The sequence below is a fragment of the Petaurus breviceps genome, unplaced genomic scaffold (genome assembly GCF_028583685.1).
Source record: "Petaurus breviceps papuanus isolate PSGF00001 unplaced genomic scaffold, PetGlider_PUasm1.0 229, whole genome shotgun sequence".
NCBI lineage: Eukaryota > Metazoa > Chordata > Mammalia > Diprotodontia > Petauridae > Petaurus > Petaurus breviceps.
Window position 1 is genome coordinate 9551027 of NW_027185903.1, and position 12840 is coordinate 9563866.

Consider the following 12840-nt stretch of genomic DNA (forward strand, 5'->3'; position numbering starts at 1 on the left):
TTGGTGAACCAATTCAACTCCATACATTGTCCTCTCCTTTAAATTCCTGGCCTCCTTAGCATATTGTCAATTACACCGAGAAAAGTCTTAGCTTTGGATCACTCCTACCATTTATCATCTTGCTGCTATGTACATCATGCAAGCTAAACAAAGGTGGAGAAAGTCTGACTGGGTCCACTATAAACTTATATTATATAACCTCAAATAGGTCCTCACTGCTGCCAGCCAATCCTACTCTACCTTCCTTATCAACTCATTAACCCATTCTCCATAGCAACTTTTCTAAATCTTTTCATCCCTTCTCAAAGCTCCTATGACTCCCACTCTCTGCACTTTCTAAACTGAGAACTTTGCTTCATATTGTACAGGGGAAAAAAATGAGGTTATTCACCATGAATTCCCTCTTCTTCTTTCTTCCTCATCTCCTATAATTCAAATATCTTCTGATACTCTCTCCTTCACCCACTTCACTTATGCCTTACCAAGACTAATCTTAATCCCTCTACTTGTTCAAGTGATCCCAATTCCATCCTGTCTCAACAGATTATCACTCAGTCTTTCCCATTTTCACTTACTTTCAATCTCTCCCTCTCTACTGGTTCATCTCCTACTGCTTACAAATATACTCATGTCTCCCCTATCTTGAAAAAATCCTTTACCTATCCTTGCTAACTATCATTCTATATCTTTTCTGCCCTATGTAGCTAAACAACTCAAAAAAGTGAGCTATAATAGGTACCTCTACTTTCTCTCCTGTGTCACTCTCTTCTAACCTCTTATAATATGGCTTCTTACCTTATCATTTCACTGAAACTTCTCTCTCCATAGTTATTAATAATCCCTTAGTTGCCAAATCCAATGGCCTTTTCTCAATCCTCATTCTCCTTAAGCTCTTTGCAGTGTTTGACAGTGATGATCATTCTATCCTTCCTGATACTCTCTTCTCTCTAGGATTTCAGGATACCACTCTCCCTGCTTTTCCTCATACTTATTTGAACATTCCTCTGTCTCTTTGCTGGATCCTCCTCCAGATCATACCCCATAACCATAGGTGTCCCTCACTCTGTTATGGGCCTTCTTTTCTCCTACTATACTACTTTACTTCTTTATCTCATCAGCTTCTGAGGATTTAATTACCATCTCTATTCTGATGGCTTTCAAATCTACCTTTCCTGCCCCAATCTCTCTGCTGACCTCTACTCTTGAATTTTCAGCTGCCTGACATCTCAAACTGGATATACACATTATAAACTCAATGTACCCAAAACACAACTCATTATCCTTCCCCCAAAACCCTTTCCCATGCCTACCTTCCTTTTTACTGTAGAGGAAAACACAACCTTTCCCCCAGTCCCTCAGGCTCACAATCTACGACTTATCCTGGATTCCTTGCCATCTCTCACTCCCCATAACTAAGCCTGTCAATTTTACCTTTGAAACATCTCTCAAATATCACCACCACTCCTTCCAACTCTGACATTGAAACCACTCTAGTGCAGGCTTCATCACCTCATGACTTGATTATTTTAACAGCCCACTGGTGGGTCTACCTGCCTCAAGTCTCTCCCCACTCCAATCCATTCAGCCATTAAACTGATTTTTAATAAAACACAGGTAAGATCACATCCCCTACTCATTAAACTCCAGTGACTCCCTATTGCCTCCAGGAGCAAATATAAAATGTTCTACTTAGCATTCAAAGCCATTCATGACCTAGCCCCCTCCTACTTCTGATAATTCCCCAATATGTATTCTTTGATCCATTGGCACTGGCCTCTTGGCTGTTCCATGAATAACAAACTCCATCTCTTGGCTCTGGGCATTCTTTTGCGCTGGCCCCATGACATAAAAAGTTTCCCTCCTCAATTCTATCTACTTACTTCTCTGGCTTCTTTTCATTCCCAGCTAAAATCTGACCTTCTATAGGAAGCCATCCCTAATAATGCCAGTGCCTTTCCTGTTAATTCTTATTTATCCTGTATATAGTTTACTATGTATGTGTGTGCATATATATATGTATATATGTGTGTGTGTCTCTGTATGTATATACGTTTGTTTGCATGTTGTACACATCTGCCCCACTTTCCCCCAACATTAGATTATAAACTCCTTGAGAGGAAGGACTCTTTTGCCCAAAGAGTTTAGCATAGTGCCTAGCACCTAGTATGGAATTAATAAACGTTTACTGACTAGGGACTGACCACTAAACTAGAAAGAATTCTGTTCTTGGCGGAGCCAAGACGGCGGAGTAGAAGCAAGACCTTCCTGCGGCTCCAGCTTCCACCCTCCCCAATCCATGTAAAAAGGGGACTCTAAACAAACTTTGGAGCTGCAGAACCCACATAATGACACAGAAAAGCTAACCTCCCGCTGAGGACAGCCCTGCAGGCCGGCAGGAATCGGCCAGCACAGCGCTCTGGGAGCTGAGCCCAGCCCCACGCTGAGGCTTTAGCCCCAGGGCGGGCCTGACCAGACGCTGGCCAGAGGGACTCCAGATCAGCAGCAGCTGTGGCCTTTTCCAGATTTATCAACACATAGACACAAAGGACAAAGTGAGAGGTCAGTACAGTCTGGACTTTGGGACCAATAAGTGGGAGTGCGTGGCTTTTACCCCTGGGGCGAGAAACCGCTGAAACGCCAGCACAGCCTGCCAGCACCACGTGGCGGCTTCAGCTCCTGGCCTGCAGAGTGTAGGGGCACCAAGCACCAGTCTGAGGGGTAATCGCTCTTGCTTTAACCTGCTTGGATCTGGATTGCAGTCTAGGGTGGAGGTCCTGGGGTGTGTGTCCAGCTTGCCAGAGCGTGTGGAGACCTCAGAGAGAGCACCCATCTAATACTTCCGGCAGCTGAGAAAACCCCAGTGTTTGGGACGAAAACTTCCCTGTCTGGTGGCAGAGTCCTACTGTGGCAAAAAGCCCAAAAGTCAAATAATTGAGTGGCAAAATGAGCAGGCAGAGGAAGCAAAGCAGACAGAAGATTCCAACGTTACACTCCTATTTTGGGGATAAGAAGGAGCAAGGCATGGAACAGGAGGAAAACAGTGAAGTCAGAACTCCTGCACCAAAAGCTTCAAAGGAAAATACAAGCTGGTTACAGGCCATAGAGGACCTTAAGAAGCAGATAAGAGAAGTGGAGGAAAAACTGGGAAGAGAAATGAGAACAATGCAAGAAAATTATGAAATGAGAGTCAACAGCCTGACTGAAGAAAATAATACCTTAAAAAACAGACTGACTCAAATGGCAAAGGAGGCTCAAAAAGGCAATGAGGAGAAGAATGCCTTAAAAAGTCGAATTTGCCAGATGGAAAAAGAATCTCAAAAGCTCACTGAGGAGAATCATTGCTTCAGAATTAGATTGGAGCAAATGGAAGCTAATGATTTTATGAGAAATCAAGATGCTGTCAAACAGATCCAAACAAATGAAAGAATAGAAGGCAATGTGAAATATCTCTTGGGAAAAACCACTGACCTGGAAAATAGATCCAGGAGAGATAATTTAAAAATTATTGGACTACCTGAAAGCCATGACCAAAGTAAGAACCTGGAAAGCATCCTCCAGGAAGTTCTCAAAGAAAACTGCCCTGATGTTTTAGAACGAGAGGGCAAAATAGAGGTTGAAAGAATCCACCGATCACCTCCTGAAAAATATCCCAAAAAGAAAACTCCTAGGAATATTATAGCCAGGTTCTGGAATTCCCAGATTAAGGAGAGAATATTACAAGCAGCCAGGAAGAAACAATTTGAATATTGTGGAAACACAATCAGGATAACCCAGGATCTGGCAGCTTCTACACTGAGGGATCGAAGGGCTTGGAATGTGATATTCCAGAGGTCAAGGGAGCTGGGATTAAGACCAAGAGTAGTCACCTACCCAGCAAAACTGAGTATCATGTTTCAGGGGAAAATATGGTCATTCAGTGGAATACAGGACTTTCAGGCATTTTTGCTGAAAAAAACAGAGTTGAATAGAAAATTTGACATTCAGATACAAGAAGCAAGAGAAGCATGAGAAGGTAAACAGGGAAAAGAAATCATAAGGAACTTATCAAAGTTGAACTATTAACATTCCTACATGGAAAAATAATAATTGTAACTTATGAAACTTTTCTCAGTAGTTGAAGGGATTAGAAATATATATATATATATATATATATATCTTTATATGAGGGTATGCGGGCATATGAATACATATGTGAATGTGTGTATATACGTTTACAGGTATACATAGATAGAGGGCATGGGACCAATTGAACAGGAAGGGATAATACTTAAAAGGTGAAATTGAGAGGTGAGAGGAGTATAATGAGAGGAGATGGGGAGAGACAGATTGGGGCAAACTATCTCATACAGAAGAGGCAGGGGAAAATGGTTGCAATGGAGGGGAAGAATAGGAGGGCAGAAGGGAATGGGTCAACCTTATTCCTATTGAATCTGGCTTGAGGAGGGAGGGAAATACACACTAAATAGGGGATCTCACCCTCCAGGAGAATGGGGATGATGGAAGGGAGAGCAGGCTGGGGGGGAGGGAAGTTGAAAGCACCCACTTTGAAAAGGGACAGGATCAAAGTAGAGAATAGAACGGGTGGGAGGGAAATGTAGTCAGTCTTTTACAATATATCTACGATGTTATTGTTTTGCATTAGCCGCACATGTACAACCTATACTGAACTGCTTGTCTCCCTAGTGGGGGTGGGTGGCAGGGGGGGAAGGGAATGAATCTGGGATTGAAAGTTTTAAAATCAAATATTCAAATATATATATATATATATATGTGTGTGTGTGTGTGTGTGTGTGTGTGTGTGTGTGTATATATATATACTATTATTAATACCTCTTACATGTAATTAAGAAATGGGATGTACAGGCACTGAGGCATAGAGATCCACTGGAAAAGTCGAAACGGGTATGGGAGAAAATATGGGAGAGAGCAGATTGGAGGTGGGGATATCCTGTGGGACTGCTGTTTTGGGGGGATGGGTGGGGGAAAAATGGGGAGAAAATTTGTAACTCAAAATCTGGTGAAAACAAATGATGTAAATCAGAAGTTAATAAAGCATTAAAAACAAAAAACTCTGTTCTCTTACTCCAGTTCCCTAGGCTTCTGTTACTCTGCTGAAACACTCTTCTACAAAAGTTACCTAAGACTTCCTAAAGGCGAAATCAAATGACTTTTTTTTTTGACAGAGAACACCATAACTTTTTGGTCGTTATTAATTTGTTTACTTTTAGTTTACAAGATTCAGTTCCACAGTTCCTTGAGTTTAAATTTTCTCTCCCTTACCCCTCCCCCCTCATGGCGGTATACAATCAAATATAGGATCTGCAAATACTTTCACATTAGACTTTAGTCAGGTTATAAAGAAGGATTGTATCAGATGGAATGAATAATGGGAAAGAGGAAACAAAAGCAAACAAGAAAAAGAAAAAGAGCAAGTAGTTTGCTTCAATCTGGATTCAAACTCAGTTCTTTCTCCGGATGTAAACATCTCAGAGCATCATGAGACTTTTGGGGTTGACTTATAAACCTGAACTGCTGAGAAGAGTCCAGTCTATCAAAGTCGGTCATCACACATATGTTGTGTCTGTAATTGTGCACACATTTCTCTTGGCTCTACTCTTCTCACTCAGCCTCAGTTCGTATAAGCCTCTCCAGGTAAAATATGAAGTCCATCTGCTCCTCGTTTCTTTTAGCACAATAGTATTCCATTACATGCATATACCCACAACTTGTTCAGCCATTCCCCAATTGATGGGCACCCCCTTAATTTCCAATTCTTTGCCACCACAAAAAGAGCTGCTATAAATATTTTTGTACATATGGGTCTTCCTCCCACTTCTATGATCTCTCTGGCATAAAACCCTAGAAGTGGTATTGCTGGGCCAAAGTGTACGAAATTATTTATAGCCTTTTGAGTATAATCCCAGATTGTTCTCTAGAATGGTTGAGATCAGTTCACAACTCCACCAGCAATGCATTAGTGTTCCAATTCGTCCACATCTTCTCCAGCATTTGTCATTTTCCTGTTTTGTCATCTTAGCCAATAAGACTGGTGAGATGCAGTACCTCAGAGTTGTTTTGATTTGCATTTCTCTCATCAAAAGTGATTTAGAGCATTTTTTTCATATGCTTATAGCTATCTATAATTTCTTCCTCTGAAAACTGCCTGTTCATATCCTTTGACCATTTATCAATTGGGGAATGACTTGTATTCTTATAGATTTGACTCAATTCTCTGTATATTTTAGAAATGAGTCCTGTATCAGAGACATAGGTTATACAAATTCTTTCCCAATTTTCCACTTCCCTCCTAATCCTGGTTACATTGGCTTTTTTTGTATAGAAGCTTTTCAATTTAATGTAATCAAAATTATCCATTTTGCATTTTATAATGCTCTCTGACTCTTGTTTGGTCATAAAATCTTCCCCTCTCCACAAATCTGACAGGTAAACTATTCCTTGTTTTCCAAGATTGCTTACAGTATCAGCCTTTATACCTAGATCATGCACCCATTTAGACTTGATTTTCTTATATGGTGTTAGATAATGGTCTATGACCAGTTTCTGCCATACTATATTCCAGTCTTCCCAGCAGTTTTTGTCAAATAGTGGGTTCTTATCCCAAAAGCTGGGGTCTTTGGGTTTATCAATCAATAGATTACTATAGGCATTTACTGCTGAGTCTTGTGTACCCAATTTATTCCACTGATCCACTACTCTATTCCTCAGCCAGTACCAAGTAGTTTTGAGGACTACTGCTTAACAGTACAGATTAAAATCTGGTATAGCTAGTCCACCATCCCTAGCATTTCTTTTCATTAATTCCCATGATATTCTGGACCTTTTGCTCTTCCAAATAAATTTTGCTATTTTTTTCTAGCTCTATAAAGTAGTTTTTTGGTAAACTGATTGGTATGGCACTAAATATATAATTTAATTTAGGTAAAATTGTCATTTTTATTATATTAGCTCGACCCAGCCACGAGCAATTGATGTCTTTCCAATTAGTTAGATCTGACTTTATTTGTGTGAAAAGTGTTTTGTAGTTTGTTCATATAGGTCCTGGGTTTGTTTTGGCAGGTAGATGCCCAAATATTTTATAATATCTACACAGTAACTTTAAATGGGATTTCTCTTTCTATCTCTTGCTGTTGAATTTCATTAGAAATATACAGCAATGCTGAGGATTTATGTGGGTTTATTTTATATCCTGCCACTTTGCCAAATTTATTTATTATCTCAAGTAGTTTTTTACTTGATTCTCTAGGCTTCTCTAAGTACATCATCATATCATCTGCAAAGAGTGATAGTTTGGTCTCTTCTTCGCCTAATTTGATTCCTTTGATTTCTTTTTCTTCTCTAATTGCTACTACTAACATTTCTAGTACCAGATTGAATAAGAGGGGTGAGAGTGGACACCACTGATCTTACTGGAAATGCTTATAGCTTATCCCCATTACATATAATGCTTGCTGATGGCTTGAAATAGATATTACCTATTATTTTAAGGACGGCTCCATTTATTCCTATACTTTCTAGTGTTTTTAATATAAATGGATGTTTTATTTTGTCAAAAGCCTTTTCTGCATCTATTGAGATAATCATGTGGTTTTTCTGCTAGTTTTATTGTTGATATGATCAATTATACTGATGGTTTTCCTAATATTAAACCATCCTTGCATTCCTGGATTAAATCTTACCTGATCAAAGTGTATTATTCTTGTGATAAGTTGACGTAGTCTTTTTGCTAATATTTCATTTAAAACTTTTGCATCTATATTCGTGAGGGAAATTGGTCTGTAATTTTCTTTCTCCGTTTTATCTCTTCCTGATTTAGGTATCAGTACCATATTTGTGTCATTAAAAGAATTTGGTAGGACTCCTTCTTCACTAATTTTCCCAAATAGTTTGAAGAGTACTGGAATCAATTGTTCTTTAAACGTTTGATAGAATTCACTAGTAAATCCATCTGGCCCTGGAGATTTTTCCTAGGGAGTTCGCTGATGACTTGTTCGATTTCTTTTTCTGAGATGGGTTATTTAACTAATTTATTTCCTCTTCAGTTAATCTGGGCAACTTCTATTTATGTAAATATTCATCCATTTCACTAAGATTGTCAAATTTATGTAAATACGATTGGGCAAAATAATTCCTAATTATTGTTTTAATTTCCTCTTCATTGGAGGTAGATTCATTCACCCTTTTCATTTTTGATACTCATAATTTGGTTTTCTTCTTTTTTTTTTATCATACTAAGGGTCTATCAATTTTATTTTTTTTTCATAAAACCAGCTCTTAGTTTTATTTATTAATTCAACAGTTTTCTTAATTTCACTTTTATTAATCTCTTCTTTGGTTTTCATTTTTTCTAATTTAGTATTTAATTGCAGATTTTCAATTTGTTCTTTTTCTAACTTTTTCAATTGCATGCCCAATTCAGTGACCTCCCTTTTCTCTAATTTATTCATGTATGCACTCAGGGATAAAACTTCCCCTAAGAACTACCTTTGCTGCATCCCACAAATTTTGGTATATTGTCTCATTATTGTCATTCTCTTGAATGAAGTTACTGATAATCGATCAAATGACTCTTTCTCAGACTTCAGCTACTTTGAATCCTAGCAGCTTCTGACAGTTTATTTCCTCTGCTCCTAGATAGACTCTCCCTCCTCCCCAGCTTCAGTGGCACTATACTCTTAGCATATCTGTCTGAAAACTCAGTCTCCTTTGCTGCTCCTTCAAGGCTCTCTCTTGAAACCTTTCACTTCTCTCTACATTCTCTCCCTTAATGATCTCATCTGTGTCAATATAGATGGTCTTCAAATTTGGCTCTCATCTCTCCAACTCTAGACCATAAGTAATCAATGCTTGTAAGACATGTCCACCTGTTCTCCAGACTTTTCAGTCTTAGTATGGCCTTACTTTCCTCTCTCCATAATCCTGAACCTACCGCTGGTCAAGTCAAATGTAAATGCCCTTTACCCTTGCATCTCTGCTGCCCTGTCCAACTGTTCTTCCTGCTCTAACAATTCTCACCCTTAACTTACCCTTACCATCTGCTTTCTCTGTTCTTACTTACGTGAACAAAGGGATGTCAAGTTCAACATGTCCAAAATGAAACTCATCATCCCCCCCCCCCCCAACACTTACTCTTAGTGTCAAGGGCACCGTCATCCTCCTTAGTTACCCATGTCTGTAACCTTAGGATCATCCTTGATTCTTCCTTCTCTCTTGATAACAACATCCTGTCAGTTGTTCTACTGCTACATGTTTCACACCTCTCCCCCTCCTGGCACAAACCAATTGGTCTCTCTGCATTCAGTCTTGCCCCTCTTCAATGCATTCTAAACAGGTACCAAAATAATCTGCCTCAGGCACAGATCTGATTAAATTATTCCCCAGTCAAAAAACTTTCAATGCTTACCATTGCCTCTTGGCTCTAATTCACTTCTCCAGCATGACAGATAAAATATTTATGCTATCATAAAAGTATAACGATAGGTCAATATGGGGAGAAGGTAGGAGGGAAAAAGTTGTACAACACTATGATCTCAATTTAAGTAAGTGCCAGTGAACAAACACCTCCCGTCAAATTCTAGTGCCAGAGCAAACTATTTCAACAAAAGAGTTAGGACTAAAAATGCACCAACACTAATACATCTTTGGTGGAGTTGTGAACTGATGCAATCATTCTGGAGAGCAATTTGGAACTATGCTCAAAGGGCTATAAAACTGTTCATACCCTTTGAACCCCCAATACTGTTACTAGGTCTATCCAAAGAGATTAAAAAAAAAAAGGAAAAGAACATATTTGTATAAAAATTTATAACAGCTTTTTGTAATGGCAAAGAAATAGAAATGGGGGATAACCATCAACTGGGGAATGGCTGAACATGTTTTGGTATATAATTGTAATTTGGTATATAATATAATTTGGTATATAATTGCAGAATATTATTCTGCAACAAGAAATGACAAGCAGAATGATTTCAGAAAAACCTGGAAAGACTTATATGAACTGATACAGAGTAAAGTGAGAAGAACCAGGAGAACCTTATACATAGTAACAGCAATATTGTACAATGAACAACTGTGAATGACTTTGCTATTCTCAACAATACAATGATCTAAGACATTCCCAAAGGATTCATGATGAAAAATGCTAGCCACCTCCAGACAAGAATCGGTGGGGCCTGAATACAGACTGAAGCATAATATTTTTCACTTTCTTTCATTTTCTTGTTCTGTTCAAATTTTCTTCCATAAAATGACGAACGTGAAAATGTTTTACATGTCTGCTCATGTATAGTATGAATTTAGATTAAAAGATAAATTTCTGATTTAGACTTAAGATTTCATCGATGCTTTAGTAATATAAATTATATTAAAGAAGATGTATTTATCATTGAATAAGGCACTGTAGAATTAATAAGCATTTAAATAAATAAGCAGTGATTATAAAAAGCCTTCCTATCTTCATCAAAAAAATGGATAGGAATAATTATCTCCCAAATACTCTCTCTATCTTATATAAGAAATATGAGATATGAGACACATTTTCATATTGTCAAAAAAATGTGTGTACCTTAAGGTTACAGACTGTTTTTGTTTTTCTATACATCCCCAAGTTTAGCACAATGCCTGGAACAAAGTAAATGCTTAATAAATATTTTACAATGGGAAAAAAAAATGCAAAAAAACAGCTGGCATACCTTTCTGACTAATCGAAGTGCTTGCGTCCTCTCTACCTCGTTGCTCTGTTGTATATCAATGCACCTATGCAAGATATTAATTAATAAGTACAGTTCTGATTAGATAACATTTTCTTTTTATATGCAAGCTAGTTTTACAATTAGATAGCTGTTCGTTATAAAACACAATGTCAACATGGTATTTACTCAAAAGGATATAAATTTTTGATACTGGGCTTTTATGTATCATCCTAGGAATATTTTCAAAATATTTAATTGGTTAATATTTATATCTCTAATAAAAAATACTGAAAGATCTATTTTCTTCTGAAAAAAATCAGAAAGAGACAAACATACCTGCATATAATTCACAGAACCAATGAATCACATATATGTAAACAAAAATAGTTGTGCAGTGAAATCAGGTATGTGTTAAAAACTATTCTAATATGGCCCTAATTTCATAGTCACTGTATGCTATCTCTCAAATATTCAAGACTACAAAAAACCCACTTTGTTTCCCTGAAGTAGTTTACTTTTGAATACTAATGCAAACCAAATTTAACAAAAATGCATGTATAAGTTCTGGCCATTCAGAGTTTTAATTTATTATAACTGTCTTGATAGAATTTGAAAAATCTTACTCAAAAAATTTATCTGCTCAACCCAATTTCACTTAAACTATTTTTAAATATTTTAAAGCTTTTTAATTAGAGAAAAGATGGCTAAGTCTTGTAAAGATTACAAAATTTAAATATTCTAAAAGAAAACTATATACATTAACATTCTGATACGACAGTCTATAAGTATATTTGGTGTGGGAGAACATGTACTTATAGCTTTCTATTATTCCAAATGAGGAATTCATGGATCCCTAGAACCAAGAAATGATTACTCTAAAAATATATACCAAATTTTCCAAATTTCTTTATGTATAATTTCTACTGTTAAAGAAAATACAAGCAAAAGTAGCAACTGTAGAAAAATTACCTAGCTATCAAATAATCCACTTTCAACTTTAGCACCTTCTGGAGAATACTTGAGTCTCGGATGAGATACCGAAGGGCTCGTAATCCTGCTGCTCGTACTTCTTTTGCTTCATTCAATAAAGCTAATCGCAAACTGATGAAAACAAAACAAAAATAAGCACTGTTGTCTTGATTTAGAATACATAAAATACCCTAAAACTTTGAATTAACTTTCTAATAATCAAGAAAAGAAATTTTCAAATTTCAAAACCCCAAATAGGTTTCAAATATAAGATTAGATACTTGGTTTTATATATAATCATAAAATATCACAGAATTTTATACGTCATCATAATGTAAAAAATAAAATTATTTAATTTTTACAAATATTTTAATTAAGTATCTTAAGATATGTTAAGTATGGGGAGGCCAGGTAGCACAGCGAGTAAGAGCACCGGCTCCAGTGTCGGGATGACATGTGGATTGAATCCGGGCTCAGACATTTATTACTCACCCAGAAACACCTGGCTGTGTAACCTTGAGCAAGTTACTTAACCCCAATTGCTTAGGGGCCAGGTGGCTCAGCGAGTAAGAGCACTGGCTCCAGTGTCGGGATGACCTGGGGATCAAATCCAGGCTTAGATACTCAGCACCACACCCAGAAATAACTGGCCTTGTAACCTTGAGCAAGTTACTTAACCCCAGTTGCTTAAAAAAAAAAAAGTTAAGTATTACTACACTATCAGCACTTTAAAAAGCATAGATTTTGAAATATCTAGTTCAGGAAAGTTCAGGAAATATCTAATTCAGGAAAAATGTCAAGGTACTTACCATATTATGATATGCTCATAATTAAAACCTAGCTTTTCTTCACTGTGGCCAATATTACAAAGAAGCTGTCAAGAAAAAAAATCCCTTAAATAGCAGGTCACATTCATACAGCATCTTAATCTTTAAACTATGCTTTCTTTGAAACAACCTAGTAGTACAGGTAGTATAAATATACCCCTTTCAAAGATAATTAAGTTGAGGCTCAGGGAATTTATGTTACATTCTAAGAGACATAAAACTATCTGTAAGGAAGTTATTTGAACCCAGGTCTTCTAACTACAAGTCTATTGCTCTTTCAACTATCTTTGTGAAAACACAAACAGAAAGACGGACAGACACACACACATACACTC

At 37.2% G+C, this 12840-nt stretch overlaps 1 protein-coding gene across 4 annotated transcripts in view; it reads right to left on the reverse strand.

Annotated features, from left to right (window-relative positions):
* RICTOR (RPTOR independent companion of MTOR complex 2) overlaps window positions 1-12840 on the reverse strand; it is a 172575-nt gene that overhangs the window by 80770 nt on the left and 78965 nt on the right. For all 4 annotated transcript variants that reach the window (XM_069096191.1, XM_069096192.1, XM_069096190.1 and 1 more), the window contains 3 exons: window positions 12488-12552; window positions 11679-11810; window positions 10710-10773 (listed from right to left, as the gene is read on the reverse strand). In XM_069096191.1, coding sequence (XP_068952292.1) covers window positions 10710-10773; window positions 11679-11810; window positions 12488-12552 — 261 coding nt within the window. The remainder of the gene's footprint in view (window positions 1-10709; window positions 10774-11678; window positions 11811-12487; window positions 12553-12840) is intronic.